The 20,667-nt window shown below is 49.3% G+C and overlaps 1 protein-coding gene across 1 annotated transcript in view; it reads right to left on the bottom strand.

Moving 5' to 3' along the window:
- CPAMD8 (C3 and PZP like alpha-2-macroglobulin domain containing 8) overlaps window positions 1-20,667 on the bottom strand; it is a 100,044-nt gene that overhangs the window by 57,331 nt on the left and 22,046 nt on the right. Inside the window, exons 11-19 of the mRNA XM_055566499.1 lie at window positions 19,751-19,978; window positions 17,340-17,510; window positions 14,348-14,476; window positions 8,949-9,132; window positions 7,369-7,541; window positions 6,634-6,783; window positions 6,099-6,260; window positions 4,043-4,185; window positions 372-434 (exon numbers count right to left, since the gene is read on the bottom strand). Coding sequence (XP_055422474.1) covers window positions 372-434; window positions 4,043-4,185; window positions 6,099-6,260; window positions 6,634-6,783; window positions 7,369-7,541; window positions 8,949-9,132; window positions 14,348-14,476; window positions 17,340-17,510; window positions 19,751-19,978 — 1,403 coding nt within the window. The remainder of the gene's footprint in view (window positions 1-371; window positions 435-4,042; window positions 4,186-6,098; window positions 6,261-6,633; window positions 6,784-7,368; window positions 7,542-8,948; window positions 9,133-14,347; window positions 14,477-17,339; window positions 17,511-19,750; window positions 19,979-20,667) is intronic.

Genomic DNA, 20,667 nt, shown 5'->3' with positions numbered 1-20,667 from the left:
TTGGCAGGCAGGAGCCCAAGTCCCCTGAGGAGTGAGGAGGGGGTAGGTGGGTGGAACTGAGTTCGTGTTTCAGGGAACTGTAATCATTTTAATGAGCTCGTTATATAAACACAGTGGATAGAGTTACCCCAAGAGGGAGTTGTAAGAGGCACGAAGCCCTCGCATTTCATATTTCACGGGCAGATGTCCGAGGCTGCGCTGGGATTTGGGGCTGACTTCATAGCTTTGCGTTTTATGTGTTAGAAAAGGATGCCCAATGGCTTACTCAGATGTTGGTGTCCGAGCTCCAGGCAAACCCACTGGGAACAATCTTTCATGAGTGCCTTTGAGTCAGCCCACAAAGGCAGCGAAGGAAAGAAATCTTACTGTACCTGATGTTGAGACAGTGCCAAACCCATGTTTCAGGGAAGAAGGTCCTTTTCCTCTTCTCTGCTCTACGAAAAAATTTTTTAAAAAGAAATGATTAAAGTTCCATAACTTTAATTCTGTTACTTGGTAAGTTAACATTCTACTTGATTAGGCTATAATATGTTCATTCTCTTACCCAACATGTTAATATGCTGCACGGTTTATTTACTTCTCTTACCTGGAAAGGTTAGCATTCTACTTTACAAGGACTTGATGTGTTAATTCTTTCACCTGGCACAATTTTAATCAATATTCTACTTGATTACAGCTAGAAAAGTGAGGCATCGAAGGCTTGGCAGAGACTTGTTAAAAGGAGAGTGGTGCCTCACACCCTGAATTTAGAAGGTAAGAAGGGCCACAGGGACCACCCCGAGTCCTCTCCTTTGTTAATTTCCCTCCCTGGGTTTGCCATGTTTTTCTGCATCACTACATGGAACTCTTCCCCACACTTCTGTGCTTTCATTGTCTTAGTTCCTTTTTTTACTAAAGGATAGTTGATTTACAGTGCTGTGTACATTTAGATTCTGATGTACACCAAGTGATTCAATTATATGTGTGTGTGTGTGTGTGTGCGTGCATTTGTGTGTATTCTTTTTCACATGCTTTCATTCTTGGTTTATCCTCAGAAGCCTCAGAGCCCACAGTCCTCAGGGACTGTCCTATTCTTTAAAAAAATAATATTACCAAGCCCTACTTGACATTTGGCAAATCTTCTCAAGATTAAAAGTGCTCATATCCCTTTCAACTTGCAGTTGCCTCTCTGAGGGGTGAACACTGAAATTAACCACAGACACATGTGCAAAGACAGTGTGGTTAACTGCAGCACTGTGGGAATTAACTAACAGCAAGAACCTTCACCAGCGGGGCATTCGGTTTACCAAACGGTAGTACATTCACACAAGAGAATGTTACACGTCAGTGAAAAGGGGTGAGGTAAGCACGCATGTACTGATACGGAATGGTCTCTAAGGTTTATTGTTGACTTAAAAAGGGAAGGTAGAGAACAGGACTACAGTATTCTCCCATTGTGTGTGTTTATTTTTAAGTCCTATGTATACATATTGGAAAAGACCTGGATGCTGGGAAAGACTGAAGGCAAAAGGAGAAGAGGGCAGCAGAGGATAAGATGGTTAGACAGCATCACTGACTCAATGGACATGAACTTGAGCAAACTCCAGGAGACAGTGGAGGACAGGGCAGCCTGGTGTGCTGCAGTCTGTGGGGTTGCAGAGAGTCAGACACGACTTAGTGACTGAACAACAAATTTACACAGAAAATTTCTAGAAGAAGAGTTAAGGAATTAGTAACCGTTTTTGCCTCTTAGAAGGGAAAGGAGGATACACCCTTTCATACTCTTTGAAAAAGGAATACATCCTTTGTATATATGAAAGGATACACCCTTTCATACTCTTTGAAAAAAGTTTAACCACATGCATATGATTAAGAAAAATACCTTGTCTTCAGAATAAGGATGCATCGTGTGTGTTAGTCACGCAGTCGTGTCTGACTCTTTGCAACCCCATGGACTGTACCTGGCCAGGCTCCTCTGTCCACGGGATTCTCCAGGCAGGAATACTGGAGTGGGTTGCCATTCCCTTCTCCAGGAAGGATGCATTATCCAATTACAAAAAGGCACAGACACTTGCTTTTTAAGGCCTTTATTATGCCTTTCTGCACTGGAATTTACAATTGCCTTTGTGGTTTGGGGTTTAGAGACTGCTTGCAGACCCACTCCAGGCCAAGTTCTCGGGAGGCATGCACACGGGAGGCTCCAGGTTCCCAGAGAAATATCTGGCTGAGGGATGCCCAGGGGCCAATATTCCACCTCCCTCATTCAACCACATCTTGGAAATGCCTTCATGTGCCTCCAGCATACCGTAGGGGGAACCTGATCTGTCCATGCCATGATGTGGAGTTTGAAAACTAGGACTCTCGTGGGGTTATCACACTCCTGCTAAATGTGTGACTCAGGCAGGAAGAAGCTGGAGGGTTCAGGTACCCAGGAACCACTGCAGAGGAGGCTAGGGGATTGGGAAGGCTCAATCCTTCCCAAGGATTTGGGATTTGGGCAGAAAGGGTTTGAAAGAAGAAGACTATCATGGATAGCCAACCCCCCTCCCCAGGACAGATCCTCTGGGTCACTTGTGGCTCAGAGCAAGGACTGAGGAGTCTGGGTGCCACCCTCAAGGTCTCCAGAGACCCAGTTACTGAGGCATTGATGACCACCAGACCCCATCCCTGGCCCACTTGGTTCTATGCCTCTCATTGGATAAGCTGGCAAGAGAGGGTACATCCAAGGCCTGCCTCCCCTTTCCCAGCTTATGCACCCTTACATCCAGAGACAGAGAGAGGGGGCAAGGTCTTCAGAACACCCTCTCCCTTCCCTAGTTGGCTGGCTGCAACCTGGAGTTGAGGAGCTGCTGGGAGAGGCAGAGAGAACAAAGAAGGTGGGAAGGAAGACAGTGAGTGATGGAGGAACGTAAGAGGGGTACAAAGGGAGAGACATAAGAGAAGACGAAAGATCACCTCCCAGGAAACAACGCTTTTCATGAGACAAGGGACCAAGCCACAAACCCCGGGGGAGATGGGAACTCTTTTCTCTCGGTAAGTGATTAGTTAGCAAGCAGACAAGGAAACGAACATGAGCGAGGATGTGGAGGATTCGGGTACCACCATCAAAAGTACACATAGCGACTCCTATACCCAATGACAGGGGCTTGGATATTCTTTTCAAGTAGATGTGAGCATTTACAAAAACTGACTATATAGCCAGTCTGTAAAATAAAAACCAGGCAATGGATATTATACAGACCATATTTGCAGGCCACAAGGGATATTATACAGACAATGCTCACTGGCCACTCTGCCCATCTGACCCACATTTATAAAACACATAAAGGTAGTCATTTAAAAAATTATTTGAAAACTGAAAACATATCTGGGCAAGTCACGGCTCAAAAAGGTAACTGTTCCACAAGTTACAACCTATTTGGAACCCAGCAATCATGGAAACACTTCCTAGCACAATTTAGATGCTGCCAAAGCAATACTCTGGAGGAAAATTCATAACCTTCAAAAGGCTTAAATGCTTGAGTTAAAATAAAAAAGGGCTGAAAATTAATTACTTTGGTGTCTAACTCCAAAAGATAGAGTCAGAGGGGAAAGGGAAGGAGAGAGGACGTAAAGGAAGGAGGAAATGGTGGGAGGGAGAAAGGGCAGTAGAGAGAATTTTCTAAGCAGTCTCCGAATGAGAAGATCAAACTCCAGCTACCCACCCTGACCCAGTTCTTCTGTCCCCAGGCAGATCTACTCCCCCATGACACCTTCTCTCTTCTGCACCCCCGAACCCCCAACCTCAAGCACATGGGTGGGGGCGAGAACTGGGGCGGGGAGAAGAGTGTTAAAGTGCCTAGTGCTCCCACCTGCTGGCCCCCTGGGGACACTGGACAATGTCTGAAGATGGTTTGGGTTGTCACACCCAGAAGAAGGGGGGTGTTATTGGCATCTGGTGGGTGAAGATCAAGGATGCCGCTCAGGACTCTATGGTACACAGGATGGGCCCACCACAGAAAATGACCCACCCTCAAATGTCAACGTGAGTTTAGACAACCCTGCTCAAGGTAATGGCAATTACCTGGGGGGTTGTCTGGAGGACACGGCTGCCATCAGGCTCCCTGTGTGGGGCTGGAAGGCGGGGACAGCCTCATCAGTGTACAAGCCGCCGTCCTGCCGGTGGTTTAGGCTCACCAGGTCCGTCATCACCACCAGGCCTGTTTCCTAGGCAACAGACAACACCCAGCCCCACAGTGGGGAAGTGGATACGGTGGCTCCAGAAGCCACTGACCCAACACGGCTGCTGCGTAGCCCTGGGGGAGTCAGTCCTCTCTCTAGGCTTGGCGACACGGACTAAGAAGGACATGAGACCAAGTGACCATCCAGGGCACAACAGAGTTGGGGTCAGAATGCTTGTGGGCTAGGCTCAAAAGGCCAAATCTCTTAGGATTCTGTTTATATGAACTGTCTAAAACCATGGGCAGATCAGTGGTTGCCAAGGGCTGGGGGATGGTGGATAGGGTGTGACCGCTGATGGGGACGGGATCTCCTTTTGGGGTGATGAAAATGTTCTGGAGCTAGATAGAGGTGCTGGCTTGCACAACACTGTGAATGTACTAAATGTCGCTGAATTCTTCACTTTAAAATGGGTTAATTGTGGCTTCCCTGGCAGTCCAGTGTTTAAGACTCTGCTTCCAGTGCAGTGGGGCACAGGTTCAAACCCTGGTCAGGGAACTAAGATCCTATGTGATGCCCAGCACAGCCAAAAAATAAAGAAAGAATACATTTTTTTAAATGGGTTAAATGTCTGCTATGTGGATTTCACCTCAATTTAAAAAAAAAATCAATTGGTACAGTGCCTAATCCAGACCCAAAGCCAATGACTGTGAGTTTCAATTATAACTGTTGTAATATACGTATATATTTAACGGGCTTCCCGGGTAGCTCAGCAGTAAAGAATCCACCGGCAATGCAGGAGATGCCATTTGATCTCTGGGTTGGGAAGATCCTCTGGAGGAGGGCATGGCAACCCACTCCAGTATTCTTTCCTGGAGAATCCCATGGACAGAGGAGCCTGGTGACCTACAGTCTAGAGGGCTGCAGAGAGTCAGGCACGACTGCGGTGACTGAGCACACACGCGTGCACGCATTTGATATAGCAAAATGTTAACTGTGGCACCAAGGCGGTGGGTCTACAGGTGTTTACTAATTTATTCAACTTTTCATATCGTTGAGAAATTTCCATAATAAAAATCGGAGGAAAAGGATGTCTTTTTTCCTTTTCTGGCTGTGCCATGTAGTTTGCAGGATCTTAGTTCCCCAACCAGGAATTAAACCTGGGCCCTCGCCAGTGAAAGTTTGGAGTCCCAACCACTGGACCACCAAGGAATTCCCAAGGATGCCTTTTAAATGATTTGAAAATGGGGATGAAAAGTGCCCTCATGCATTCAAGTGGAGACCACCAGAACACTCATGTGGGCTGAAATGACGCTTGGGGATACTGCACCCCCAGCAGCCCCCTGGTCCCTGGAGCCAGGAAGGAAGGGGATGGATGAGAGCTATAAATGTCAGCAAGGGTAAGGCTGCCACCTGACAACACAGCACCCACACACCTCGTGAAGGCGTGCACGCATGCTAAGGCTGCTTCTGTCCTGTCCGACTCTGCAACCCTGTGGACTGTAGCCTGCCAGGCTCTTCTGTCCATGGATTTCCCAGGGAAGAAAACGACTTAGTTGCCATTTCCTCCTCCTGGAGATCTTTCCGATCCAGGGATCACACTCACATCTCTATGCGTCCTGCATTGGCAGGCGGGTTCTTTACCACTAGTGCCCCCTGGGAAGCCCTTGTGAAGGTTTTCCTTCCACCAAAGCACTTTCAAGGTCATCGCTCCAGAACCATGTTCTAGTTTGCTCCAGAACAAAGTTGAGGTTATCAATGAACACTCATCCTGCTCTCATCTGTTCTGCAAATTGGGAAGGTCTGCATCCAAGCTTCCACTGGGGAGAATCAAAAAGATTCTGCAGCATTCAGAGTTTGGAAACTTCCACCCTGATCCAGCTCTGTACCCCGAGACCCTTTGTTTCAGAGGAAGAAGAGCCCAGAAGGGGACGATGGGGTCCAAGACCACCTCTCCTTACAGCGAAGGCAAACCCAGAATCCTTGGTGACGCCCCAGGGCCACAGGAAGACAGATGAGCGCCGGCGTCGTCGGGCCGTAAGCCCAGTCCACCAGAAGGGTCCATCCTCCCTGGACACCCCAAAGATATCAGAAACATCATAATCTTCCAATTCCCGGAAAACCTACAGGCAAAGGGCAACAGGGACTGGTCAAATGAGGGTTTCTTTTCAACCCCAATGGGTCTATCACGCTCCCATCTCAATCTCCTCTCACATGGATCACTGGGAACCAATCTTAGAGGAGACAAGAGTTGGGGCATTAACCCATTTTAAAGATGGGCAAACTGGGGCTGAAGAGGTGGGACCCGGACAATGTCACATTGGATTTGACTGCAAGATCTTTCAACTATACCCAAGCAACAACAGGAGTGGTGTCTGCTGAGAATGAACCCAGTGGAGAGAGAGAAGCTGAGTTTTTATCGATTGTGTTCAGTTAATGAAAAGGAAGAGACCTCCTGCAGGTGCCAGAATGCAGCGTCCGAGGGCCCCAGTTCACCTGGGCGGGAGTCAGGCGAAACCCAGACCTGAGCAGGTAAACGCTCTTGTCAACCGCAGCAACACACACACAGCTGCCCTTTGCAGCCTTGAGCCGCAGGTCGACGACTTCCCCCGGCTGGGTCTCATTTGCTGAATATGTCAGTGAAACCTGGACCCGAACACAGCAGAAGAATCAGGAGTTTGACCAAACTCTCCAGACCCACCCACCCTTTCCACCCTCCAAGGAGAGTCAGGAGCCTGGCTTTGCTACCCAGGTGAGGACAAGGGCGGAGGGTTGGGTAACAAGAAGTAGGCTGGTACAACTGGTACATTCTGTGCAGAAGATGGGGGTGGGGAGGGCTGGGGAGACAGGTGGCGGCAAAGGACATGTTGCAGCCAGTTCTGAAGTGTGCATGGTGAGGGCAAAGGAGGCTGAACCAGGTTTGGGGGACATAAGTGGTGTCCCTGAGGTCTGGAGCCCAGCAGGGACAGAGAAGATTGCCCACTTTTCCTGTGTGTATGAATGCAATCCCATCTGGGTGACTTTTGGAGGATCTCCCAGTCAAGATGCAACTTAGATTTCCTTTATTCCTGAAGGTAGGACAGTCCTTACAAGTCCTGCCTGTCACATCACCTGGAGTCTGACTGATGACTGTCCACAGTCCACCCCAGCCTCGACACCCTGGAGCCTCCAGCCCCAATGGCGCTTACCTATCCTCCCCTCCCTCCCCCAGTTTGGTTCCCAGTGCCCTACCTGGTTTTCAAAGAAGGTCTCAACAGTAAACTGGAGGCTGTCAGCCACCCCTTCTCCATTCTCTCTGACGTAGAAGACTAGCAAGCGGCCAAGGGGGACCATGCTGGGGGTCACGGCCAGCTGGAGAGAGGTCATGCACACGCTGACCTCTGCTGCTGGGGCTGGAGGAGGCTCTAAGATAAGTGAGGAGAGACATGAAAATGCAGCATCTCACAGTAGGACCAGCGATGCCCCAGTTGCCCAGTTTTACCATGGGGGTTACCATGGGGTGTAGCATGAGGAGGTGCCAGCCCAGGCCAGGCCCAGGGCAAGCACTCCATGGATACTCACGTTCCCTGTTATTTCACCCAGAAAGGATGATAAACCCAACACGATGTGGGTGCACAGTGTCAAATGCACTGATCAGGCCGGTGGTTCTTAACCAGGGCAATGCTGACTGCCAGAGGACATTTGGTAATTCTGGTTGTCACAGCTTGGGGGTGTTACTGGCATCTAGTGGGTAGGAGCCAGGGATGCTATTCAACACCCTAAAATGCACAGAACAGCTCCACAGAGAATAACCTGGCCCCAAACATAGTAGTTCTGAGGGTAAGAAAGTGGCTTAGAATCAGAGACTCTCTACCTGTCTCCCTATCTATCATCTGTCTATCCATCCAACCATCCATTCACCCATCTGTGACTTTATCTATCCATCCATCTATCCATTTATCTATTGATGCTTCTATTTATCTATCCATGAAGCTGTTCATCCATCCATGACTGTCCATCCATCTATCAATTTATCTACTGACGATTCTATACATGAATCTATTTATCTACTTATCCATCCATGGGGTCACAAAGAGAGGGACATGACAGAGCAACTTTCAGCTTTACTTTCACTTTTTCATCCATCCGTGACTCTATGATCCATCTATCAATGTATCTATTGATGGTTCTGTCTATGAATCTATCATCATCTATCTCAGTGATTCTTACCCAGGAGTCTCTTTCACCCCCAGAAACACTGGCAATATCAGGAGACATTTTAGGTTGTCATACTGCAGGTAGGTGGATTGCCACTGGTATCTAACGGGTGGAGACCAGGGATGTTGCTCAGCACCCTAGCGTGCACAGCATGGCCCCCATCACAAAGAATGACCTGCAAGTGTCCATGGTCCTTAGTTTGGGGATCCTGCTCTGGGCAGAGAGGCTGTGAAGAGGAGAGGGATGGGAAGACCCAGGGGAGAAGATGGGTCTTGTGAGGAGCATGTGGCATCAAGGAAAGCAGGGAGAAGGACTCCTTGATGGGGAATCAATCTGGGCAAAAGCAGAAGGGGGTTAGCAGAAGGCAGCATGGCATAGTGCGGACCTGCTCAGGCGCCCAGGCCATGGCAGCCTCAAGAGGAGCTGTCTCCAGCAGCTGGTCACTGCCCACCCTCCTGGTCCTAGTCCAGTCTTGCCTGGCATATGTGCCCTTCACCCTGAAGCAGGCTCCCCTCCTGGATGCATTCTGCTTACCAAGCCTTGCTGGGATGCCCATCCCAGTCTCAACGGTTCAGAAGGAAGAACAGGAACCTCCAGCCTGTGGATGAGCTCACCTGTCTCAGAAAGGTGCATTAAGCGAATGGGTTTCTCCAGGGCTGCTCGCTTGCTTCTCTGCTGGGTGACGTGGGCAGGCTGCTGGCCTGAGAGCACGATGTTGCCCCTCGCAGCCACCTCGTAGTACAAGGTGAAATTGCAGGGACACGTGGACTTCACAGGGAAATAGGCATCCTCCCCAACCTGTGGGAGACATGCAAGCATGGGGAGCCCTGCCTGGCACCCACAGAACAGCACCAATGCCACAGCTCACCCCAGGGAGAAGGCCACTCTGGGGCCACAAGGAAGCTAGGAGAGCTGGGGAGGAGCACTGGCCTCAGAGCAGAATGCTCAGTACCTGTCCCTGGCTGTGACTACATCATCATAGCGACCCCAGCTGATGCTCTGAAAACGGAGCTGCGGTGTGGGTGAAATGTCATAAGGGCATGGAAGCTCTCAGTGAGTGCAGTGTAGTAAGTAACTGAACCTAGCCTCCAAAGAGGTCTGGCCTCTGGCCACTGCTCCTGGGAGTGATCTTGAAGGCCTTGAAATGTTCTGCCTGATGAGTCTTTGTTTATCTAGAGTCTGGGACCACACCAGATACTAACCATATAATTTATGGTGGGGACCTTGGGCCACACTATATAAGTTTGACTTACAGAAGGATTAAGACTGGGGCCAGCCAGGCAGGTAGTCAGCCATGTCTATATGACTGACCCCCAACAAAAACCCTGGGCACTGAGGCTCAGGTGAGCATCCCTGGTTGGCAGTACACCACGCATGTAGTCACACATCATTACTGGCAAAGTAACACTATCCTTGACTCTGTGGGGAGAGGACAACTGGAAGTTCACATTCAGAACTCATCTGGCCCCTGCCTTATGATCCTCTTGCCTTGCCTGATTTCAATCTGTATCATTCACTGTGCTAAACTGTAACTGTGAGTATGACAGCTTTCAGAGATGCTGTGAATCCCTCTAGAGACTAAAGAAACTGAAGGTGATTTGAGGACCCTCGAATTCAGTGATTGGTGTCAGGTGGGGGGATGGTCTTGGGGACTATTCCCTAACTTCACAGGTGCAAGTGCTGGCAGGGGGCTGAAACTTCTCATTGGATAGACACTAATGAGCCAGGTTCTATCATAATCCCCAAGTTTCCAGAGGCAGGAAACTGAAGCTTGGTCCATTCTCAACATTAGTGAGTTGTAGGAATAGGATTCAAACCCCAAAGGGCAGAAGCCAGAGCCCCATGCTTAACCTCTAAGCTGCCCTCATTCTTTGTGTTACAACCAAAGTCTCCCAGGTCCTGTGACCTCCCCAAGGGCTTATGACCATATCCCACGCTGAGGCAACAAGTTGCATGAGAAGTCTTCCTCTGGGTCTTTGCCCCAGAGGTTCCCTCCTATGCTCTATGATTTACAATTCATGACTCTCCCCAAACATCTGGGCCACCCTGAATGCTCAGAGGAGGGGTGGTGAGTGGTGAGTATCATTCTTGCTGTGGGTCCTTGAGTAAATCATTTCACCTCTCTGATCCTCAGTTTCCCCATCTGTAACATAAGGTTAAATCTCCTGGAGAGAAGGTCCTGAGGATCCAATGAGATGATAAATGTAATAATGAATATATTATTCTTAACACTGAACCTGTTCACTGTGAGTGGTTAATAAGTGTTATTCTACCTCCCACTGAAGACAAGAACTTACTTGTTTAAGGAGCTGGCCCAAAGGTGCTCCCGCAGCCAAATTTGGGGAATTGGAACAGCAGAAAGAAAAGTGAACCTTTCAAGAATCTCAAGGTCATGAAAGACAAGGAAAGATTGAGAAACCATCAGACTGGAGGAGAGAAGTACAATGCAAGATCCTGCATGGGATCCGGGACCAAAAAAAAAAAAAAAAGGAATCCCTGGAAAAACTAGGGAAATCAAAATAAAGTCCAGAGTTTAGTTAACAGTCATCTCCAGTGCTCATTTCTTAGTTTTCACAATTGTACCATGGTTTGTACATGAGATGATAACATTAGAAGGAAGTGTGAGTGGCCTTTTTTGCCAAAATGCAAAGGCCGATTCTAAAATTCATATGGAAACGCAAAGGACCCAGCATTAACCAAAACAATCTTGGAAAAAGAACAAAGCTGTAAAACTCACACTTGCCAATGTCAAAAATCATCTGCAAGACACTGTGGTCCTGGCAAAACAACAGACATACAGATCAATACGATAGAACTGAGGGTCCAGAAATAATCATCTATGGCAAACTGATCCTCAACAAGGCTGCCAAGATCATTCGATGAGGAAAGAATAGTCTTTCCCGCAGATGATTCTGGAACAACTAGATCTCCAAATGCAAAAGAATGAAGTTGAACCCTACCCTCACACCATATAAAAAAATTAACTCAAATGATTCAAAGACTTAAATGTAAGAGCTAAAACTATAAAACTCTTAGAAGAAAGCATAGGGGTAAACTCTCACGACCTTGGCTTTGGTAATGATGTCTTTGAGACAGGCACCAAAAGCAAAGCAACAAAAGAAAAATAACAAATAAATTGGATTTCACCAGAAGTTAAAAATCTTTGTTGCATCAAAGGACGCTATCAGGACAGTGAAAAGACAACACGCAGAATGGGAGAAAATGCTTTCGAGTCATGTATCTGATGAGGGTGGAGTGTCCAAAATATATAAATGACTCTCACAAAAACAAAAAGCAAACAACACTAAAAAATTTAAAACACTAAGGGAAGCTAGAGGGAGGAGATAGAGGGACTCTGCACTGTATGAGCAACTCTTCTGTAACTCTAAAATTATTTCAAAATTTAAAAAGAAAAAAAAAGGAAGTATGATGGTAACTGATGATAACATAGTGGATACTTTTTTAGAAGTATATAAGATGACAGGCACTCTAAAAACAATCACACAACTAAAATACTGGTGGAGAAAGTTCTTCACAGAGGAACGCCACCTGGTAAGTGAAAATGGGATGCAAGAATCGTAATAAATGCATAAATCAGATTCTTTATCATGAAGCCCCAAAGTGATAACTGATTACAGCAGGAATCATCAGAGATGCTAAAGGCGGGACTTCCTTGGCAGTCCAATGGTTAAGACTGTGCGCTTCCACTGCAGGAGGCGTGGATTTGATCCCTGGAAGGGGAACTAAGATCCTGCATGCCATAAGGCACACCCCACTCCAAAAAAGATGAGAAAAGCATTGGGCGAAAGGTTGCTGAGGGGCAGAACACTGTGGCAGGGGCCTCAGTGTCACCCAGATGATTTATTAGCCTCGCCTGCAGAAGAGCTGGTAGGAACTAGACTGGGACCAAGGATAAGATCAGCTTCAGCAAGGGTGGGGCTGCCCAAAACTCTGCCTCCTGATAGAAGGTGACAAAAGTAGCATGTCCATAGTAACATCACCAAAACAACGCTTCAACCTGAATCTCATTCAGAATGTGGGATCATCTACAAGACCACAGGCTTGGATTCTTTACAGAAGTCACGGTGATGAAAAGGTCCCAGCTCAGGAGCGATTACAGACACAGAAGAGCAAATGCAACATATAAATGGATCCTGAATAAAATCCGTGCACGCGCACACACACACACAGGTGAATACACACAAGCACACTCACACACGGGTGCACATGACTATGCAGACAAGCATGGGTGTGAATACACACTATACACACACTATATCTTGAGGACACCTTTGAAAATCTGAGGATTGCCGGTGAATTAAATAACATGATTAATACAATTTTCTTAGATAGAATGACTGAAAATCAGGTTGAAGAATGTCTTTATTTTTAAGACTGGAGAATTTAAGAGAGAAGTATCAAGATATCTGTAAATTACTTTCAAATGCTGCAGCCAAAAAAAGTGGAGAGAAATGGATGAATGAGTGAGTGAATGGATGGGTAGATGGATGGGTATGTAGAAGATGGATGGGTGGATGGATGAATGGGTGGGTGGGAAGGGGAGGATGAATGGATGGGTGAGAAGATGAGAGGATGGGTGGATGGGTGGATGGATGGATAGATGGCTGAGTAGATGGATGGATAGGTGGGTGAATGGATGGGTGGGTAGATGGATGGAGCAAAATATCAATTCATAAATCTAGGTGGAAGGAACATGGTTATTATACTATTTTTTCTATTTCTCTCTAAATTTGTAAACATCTTCCTTATAATGACACCCAAACAAATGTCTGCTCCGGTTTGAGATGTTGGAAAAAAACAAGGAAAGAGCACAAACTTTTTTCTTCTTCTCATGAATTAACCTGTGGCATCAGAGTCACCCTGAAAAACTGGGGTGACAGGCCCCACTTGCAGAGCAGCTCCTCACTGCACATCCCTTGGTGCTGGAGGAAAGGAAGAGGACCTTGATACAGAGCCTGGACTGGACCAAGCACAGCCACTCTTGCCTCAAATTCACACTCAGGGCCCCTCGATGACAGTCTGGGACAGGGAGAGTGGGCGCCTGCTGGTCTGACTCAGGCAAGACAGAGGTGTCCCTCCCAGGGGGAAGTCTGAGCAGCCCTGCCAAGTCATTGCCTATTGGGAACACGGGTCCCGGCAGCTGGGACACAGGACTCCTTCCCGTCCACACGGGAAGGCAGCCAACACCAGCCTCCCCACTCTGCACCGCTGGTTGAACAGCATTAAAACCAGAACAGCGTGTTCAGCCAAGTTGGGCAAGATCTCAGTGGAGTTTCTCATTCTCATAACCCCACAGAGGGCCACTCAGCCCTGGCGCACAGGCAGCCCCAACTCCTCAGTCCCTGCATCCCAGGGACCCCTTGAAGACTGAGGTCTCGGCAGCACCCCTAGGGTAGGGAGTGTCAGAGGTTTACGGGGCTGGTAGGGTCTGGGAGCCCCATCATCAAATGGCTTCCACAAGAGTCAGTACTGGCGAGCCTGTCACCACCCATGGCAGCCGGGCTCAGCCCTCTGTGCTCTCAATTAGGAGCGTTAACAGTGTGCTTTATAAAACATGCGTGCAGGCGTGTGTGCATGCTAAGTCGTTTAAGTCGTGTCCAACTCTTTGCGACCCCATGGACTGTAACCCACCAGGCTCCTCAGTCCATGGGATTCTCCAGGCAAGAATACTGGAGTGGGTTGCCATTCCCTCCTCCAGGGGATCTTCCCGACCCAGAGATCTAAGCCAGGCCTCCGGCACTGCAGGCAGATTCTCTACTGTCTGAGCCACCAGGGAAACCCTATCACTTATATTATATATGGACTCTAAAAACTAAAACAAATGAATGAACATGACAAGACAGAAACACACTCATACAAACAGAAAAAACTGGTGGTTACCAGTGCGGAGACAGAAGGGAGGAGCAGCGCATGCAGGTCCCCTGGGGGCACGTCGTGCTGCTTGCTTCCTGGGCCCCCTCCTGCCTGGGCAAGGGGCGCCTGGGAGCCTTACCTGCAGGGGCTGGGAGGGCGGCTGCACCTGCAGGTAGCACTGGCTGGGGGAGTACCAGCTGCTGAGGGACAGGTAGCTGGGCAGGTACTGGGCCCCCACGGGCTTTCCGCTGAGTGCCGTCACCTTGGTCTGAAGAAGACAGGGTACTCGGTCAAGGCTTGGAGGCTTGGTGTAGGAAGGGGGGGTCCTGGGGATGCTTTGACCTGCCCTGCTCTGCAGCAAGACCCTCTCATGCTCCCATTCCCCTCTGGAGAAGCCCCTCCCCAATTCTCAGAGAACGGGGTCCTGTGTGGCGAGCTCGTTGTCTCCCATCTCCACAGGAAGCAAGTGTCAAAGACTGGCCACAGGGTGTTAGCGGCTGGTTCAGTCAGGGGTGGGTGGCCCATGTGGCCACTGAGAGGCAGTTCCATCACGTATTAAGGACCCCATGTCCTGGGCTTGCCGGCAGCCCCAGGGGCTTCTCAGAGGGTATAGCCTGCTTCGGAAGTGAGCACAGGGGGAGATGGCGGTCAGGAGAGGGGGCAGCCATGCTGGACTGCATCCCTGGGGCCCTGGGTACAGCTCCGCCTGGGGTCCTCAGACCCCTCTCTGAACACCTCAGGGACTGGCAGTTAAACTACTTTTGCTCCTTTGGGAGTTTAAACCTGCTGCCTTCAGAATGCCAAAAGAATGCAGTTAACATAAGGAAGATGCCAGAAGCAGGGTATGTGTCTAAGACCTCTGTGTGACACAGAATAAAGAAGCTGGCCTGCCTTCATCCCAATTACTGGGAGATAGCCTCTAAGCCCCTGGGATTCCCCAAAAGATGGGAGTGTCTTTGTTACTCACGGCGGGTCCTGATAATGTGTGCTAAGGAGCAATTCAAGATGGGGACAGCCAAGCCAGAAAGACCGATCATGGGATTAGAGGGTAGGGGCTTTGAACCACGTGATGTGGTATCAAGTTGACCTCAAGAGAGGGGAGATGGCTAGAGACTGAGTTCAGTCATGGGGCCAATGACAAATCAGTCAAGCCTATGTAATGAAATCCCAATAAAAGCTGTGGACCCTGAAGGTGAGTGAGCATCCAGATGGGCAGTGCTTTCTGTAAGTGTGTCGGGAGGGCGAGGTGTCCCAGATTCACAGGGACAGTACACAAAGCTATAAATTTGAGACCCTCCAGCTCTCGTCCTATACGTGTGTGTCTCTCTCTTTGGTTGGTCCTAATGTGTATCATTTCGCTATATAAAAAATATATTTGCACACAGAGAAAGTTGCTAAGAGAACAGATCTGGTGTGCCCAGTCCCTCAGTGTGTCTGGCCCCATGGACTGTATCCCACCAGACTCCTCTGTCCATGGAATTCTCCAGGCAAGAAGACGAGTGGGTTGCCATTTCCTCCTGCAGGGGACCTTCCCCACCCAGGGACTGAACCCGCACCTCTTGTCTCCTGCATTGGCAGCCAGGTTCCTTACCACTACCATGATCACAGATCTTACAGGTTCTCATCACAAGAAAAAAAAAAGTGTAACTGTACGGCAATTGGACACACTGTGGTGTCATTTCCTAGTACATACGTATATTGAATCATTACACGGAATGCCTGCACTATGTTACATTTCAATTATGTGGAGAGAGAGAGACACACACATATATGTCAACTAAAAGTCAAGTTTAAAATTCATCCTTCTTTTTAAGAAAACAATTAATTAAAGACCTTGTCTTAGGCAGTATTTGGTCACAGAAATAGACTGTCTTTCTATTAAAGTGACATTTTTGGGAAATACTGGTTTTTGGTTATATGTCTATGAGAGACAAAATTATTCTGCTAATTCTAGTATTTGGAGTCACTTGGGGGGTTTTGCTGCCACCTAATTCTTAAAAGACTAATGGAAATTAAGGGGTGTCTTTCAATCATTAAAAAATCTGTACTTGTTAGGTCCTAGGGTAGTTGGAACCCCAAATTTGTAGCCAGTTGGTTAAAACTGTTGGTGGCCTGGAGATCTCTGGCTGTTAAAAATCTTTAAGGACATGCTGCCAACAGGGGACACAGTGATCCCAAGTGTCCTCAGCTCCCACCTACACACTGATTCTCAGCTGCCCCTGTCTCCACCACCCTAGTGTCCGTGGGGCCACCGTGCCCACCGTCAGCCATAGAGACGAGGGCTGGGATGTCCTCTCTGTTACTCCTGCTCCTCTCGTCCCTGACAAGGGGACACCAGGTCCTGCCAATTTTGCCTCCACAGCCCTGTCATTGTCTCCCACCTGCACACCTGTGACCTCACCCAGACACCACCCCCAACTATGGACACTGGAATGGGGTGTGCGTGTGCGTGTTCAGTCACGTCCCATTCTGCAGCCCCAAGGACTGTAGCCAGCCACACTCCTCTGTCCACAGGATTTCCCAGGCAAGCATACTGGAGTGAGTTGCCAATTCCTCCTCCAGGGGATCTTCTTGACCCAGGGATTGAAGCCTTGTGTCTCCTGCATTGGCAGGCAGATTCTTTACCACTGCGCCATTTGGGAAGGCCTCTGGCGTGGGGAGAGGTTATAAAAATCAGACCATTCAGTCCACACTGCCTTCTGGGTGGACCCTAAGCAACATCCCTTGAGGTAAGGGGAAGCCCCACCGGCTCCCTCCTCCATTTCTTCCTGCAATGGCTTGGCAAGCTGGGCACTGCAGAACCTAATTATACTATGATTGCAGTTCTCTGGGCCTCTGCATATGTTGTTCCACCTTCCAGGAAGCAGCCTGGCTGAACCTCCCCCTGGTCAGGAGTCCACCTGGGCAGATCCCTTGGGGGGAGCCAGACACCCTGACCCTTTCTCAGCGTTCTGCCTTCCTCTGGGGTGTTTGGTTTATCTGACCCCCTGGCCAGCTCTCCCATCAGACTGAACTCACTCACGGCAGGTGCAGGACCCAGGACGACTGACCCAGTGCCTGAGCGTGGCCTGGAGGAGGGACCAAACCCATGTCTGCTGGCTGAATGACAAGGGTCTAGGTGACTCACGCACCTCCAGCCACACATGCTGGGCTGACATAGGGATGGAGGGGATTTCAAACTCCACCAGCCCACCCTGGGACACAGACTCCACGGTGTAGATGTTGTCCTTCGGCGTCAGTTCTGCCCTGATCTGGACGGTCACTCCCTCCGCCGGGCTACCATCCGGGTACGACAGCTCCACCTGGAATGGGTCACCAAGGAGTCACTGTGGTTAGGCTGGTGACACCCCCAAACTGATCTACAGACTCGGCCCAATTCCCCAGCAGAATCCCAGCCAGCTCCCTTGAAGCAATCGACAATTTGATGCTAAGGGGCCCCAAACAGCTAAAGCAATCCTGTTAAAGAATCAAGAACTCATACATCCAATTCCAAAACTTGCTACAAAGTGCAGTGGTGAAGGCGCTGCGCTTGACGGAACTCATGTGAGGACAGATATGAAAATTGATGAATCAGAATTGACGGTCCAGAAATAAGTCCAGCCATCTATAGCCAATTGATTATCGAAAAAGATCAAAACATGGCAAAGGGGACTCCCCTGGCAGGTTCAGTGGTTAGGGCTGCTCTCTCTCACTGCAGGGGGCACATGTTCAATCCCTGGCCAGGGAAATAAAATCCCGCATGGCACATGGCATTGCAAAAGAAAAGGATTACAGTCAATTGATTTTTGACAAGGGTGCCAAGACCATTCGATGGGAAAACACCAAATGGTTCTGGGACAACTGGGTCTCCAGATGCAAAAGAATGAAGCTGAACCCCAACCTCACACCATATGCCAAAATTAACTCGAAATGAATCAGAGACCTAAATGTAATGGTTAGAACTACAAAATACTTAGAAGATAACACAGGGGAAAGCTTTTATGACCTTGGACTTGGCAAAGAAGTCACAAGGCACAAATCACCAGCCATTTACCTGGTGCCACAGCCAGGAAGGAACAGCGCAAGCAGTGTGGTGGAAACAGTTCCATGTGACTCTTAGACCTCACTCATTCCGACAGGTAGAAAAGGCAGTCAGAGAGAGGGGTTCAAAATTCATGGATGTTGTGAAGAAATATGGTCAGTGGTTCCTGAATGATCCTGGAGCACCTCTCAACTGTGCAGGTATCTGGTGATGGGGTGACCAGTTCCATTCTTTTTTTTTTTTTTTAATGTGGACCATTTTCAGTCTTTATGGAATTTGTTCCAGTATTGTTTTTGTTTTCTGTTTTGGTTTTGGCCACTAGGCATGTGGGATCTTAGCTCCCCAATCAGGGATTGAATCCACACCCCCTGCATTTGAAGGCAAAGTTTTAACCACTGGGCTGCCAGGGTATTCCCAGCTCCATTCTTTAATGCAGATATGAAATGAGTGCTAAGTCGCTTCAGTTGTGTCCGACTCTTTGCGACCCTATGGACTGTAGCCCGCCAGGCTCCTCTGACCATGGGGATTCTCCAGCTGAGAATATTGGAGGGGGTTGCCAAGCCCTCCTTCGGGGGATCTTCCCAACCCAGGGATTGAATTCATGTCTCTTAGGTCTCCTGCATAGGCAGGTGGGTTCTTTACCACTAGTGCCACCTGGGAAGCCCCTAATGCAGAGAGTGGATGATTTCCTGGGTGAAGGTGAAACACTCCCCTTTCACTGAATGGATGGCCCCAAGTCCATTCATACATATTCCGTATGGTGCCTTAGCTGGGACCCTCAAACCCAGGGGCACATGAGCCATGCCTCTGTGCATGGAACAGAGAGCTGGGAGTGGGGGCTGAGATCTCATCATGGAGGAGGGAAGGGAGGTCCCAGAGCAGAGCAAGAGGAGCAGGAACAACATGCAGACAGGCCTCTAGGACCCTGTGGGTGACCCATGGGATGCAAAAGGGAAGAGGGGTGTGGGGACCGGGCAGAGGCAAGGGTCACCCTGGAGTGACTCAAGGCTCCACTGGTCTTGCCCTCCCTTCCCCCCAAATTCCACTTGAAACCAGATGCCCCAGTTCAGCATCTCGAATCTCTAGTCATCTCAAATTTTACTGTGTAGAAAAATGGTGCAGTGGGTGGAAGAGAGGCAGGGGCCTGTTCTAAATGCCACTCCCCACAAGGGAGCTGAATCAGACTGTCTCAGAGACGGGGATCTGCCTTTTATGGACTTAGTAGTTAAGTCACCTAGACATAAAATCAACCCAATTAAGGAAGGCGATACCATCGTGGAACTGACTTAATAAATGGATACATAGCATCGGGTTTAGTGCTCTAGGTTTGAAATGTCTCACTATGCTCAGCAAAGCAGCCCCTTAATCCCAAGACGGCAAAAGTTCTTGGTTTTCAACCACATCACAGCTGCAGGGCCTTGCAGGGGTTACACAGTGATCCTCGGGCAGGAGTTAGGGCGGGAGGCGGCACAGAGCCTGTGACCTTGGCAGGGCCTGCTGGGCACCATGCCTGGGGCTTACCTTCCCCACGTAGGACAGCCCCGGCTTAAACTGCTTCCTCGTGTCCTTGGAGTACCGGACGTCCACCAGCTGCCTCTGGACCGGAGTGGAGTCGTCGAAGGCCACCTGATGGCTCCCGTCCACAGCGGTCACCATGGCCCAGATGCTGATGGTGCCCCGGAAGTGCTCGGGGACGTCGGCCGGAATCATGTCCTTCACACAGATGCTGAAGTCCTGGGAGCCATGGATCTGGAGGTAGGAGACACATAGGTTGTGCTCAGCCGGAGCAGAGCGGCTTTGAGAGGCGACTCACAAACACACAGCTCAAGAGGTGCCCCTCTGGCTGCTTGGAGGACCAGGGGGACACTCAATGACCCATCCATTCTATGCTGTGCATCACTGCATGGAGGCTGAGTCCCCGGCTACATATGAATTGTTTTCTAGGAGGAGAGAGGTCGGCTCTTTGGGCAGAAGCTGAAACAACCCCTCGGGCCAGACTGCAAGGTGGGGACTTGAACCTGGTCAGCCACACGCTGGAGCATTGGTTCCCCTTCTGCGCCCAGGGTACAGAACCCCCCCCCCCCCAATCAACTCCTATCTCAGGACTGCTCCCAGGGGCAAATAATCCATGTCCATAAACAGCTGTGGAGTGAATTACTCAGTAAAGAGAACGTTAAGACAAGAGCTACCGGGGCAGCTTCTAGGGAGAATGGCTAGGGTAACAAGGGCACGAGCACCAGGCACAGATGAGGGGAGAGGCCAGAGTGTCCACTCCACAGAAGAGAAGCCATGGTGACACAGAGAGAGGACGCATCCCGGGGGCAAAGGGACAAGGAAGTTGGTTTGGGTGGAGGTAGAGTGGAGGTGGCGGAGAAGGCAATGGCAACCCACTCCAGTACTCTTGCCTGGAAAATCCCATGGACAGAGAGGCCTGGTGG

The sequence above is a fragment of the Bubalus kerabau genome, chromosome 1 (genome assembly GCF_029407905.1).
Source record: "Bubalus kerabau isolate K-KA32 ecotype Philippines breed swamp buffalo chromosome 1, PCC_UOA_SB_1v2, whole genome shotgun sequence".
Lineage (NCBI taxonomy): Eukaryota > Metazoa > Chordata > Mammalia > Artiodactyla > Bovidae > Bubalus > Bubalus kerabau.
Note: the sequence above shows the minus strand (reverse complement) of the source record. Positions and strands in the feature narration are given on the sequence as shown.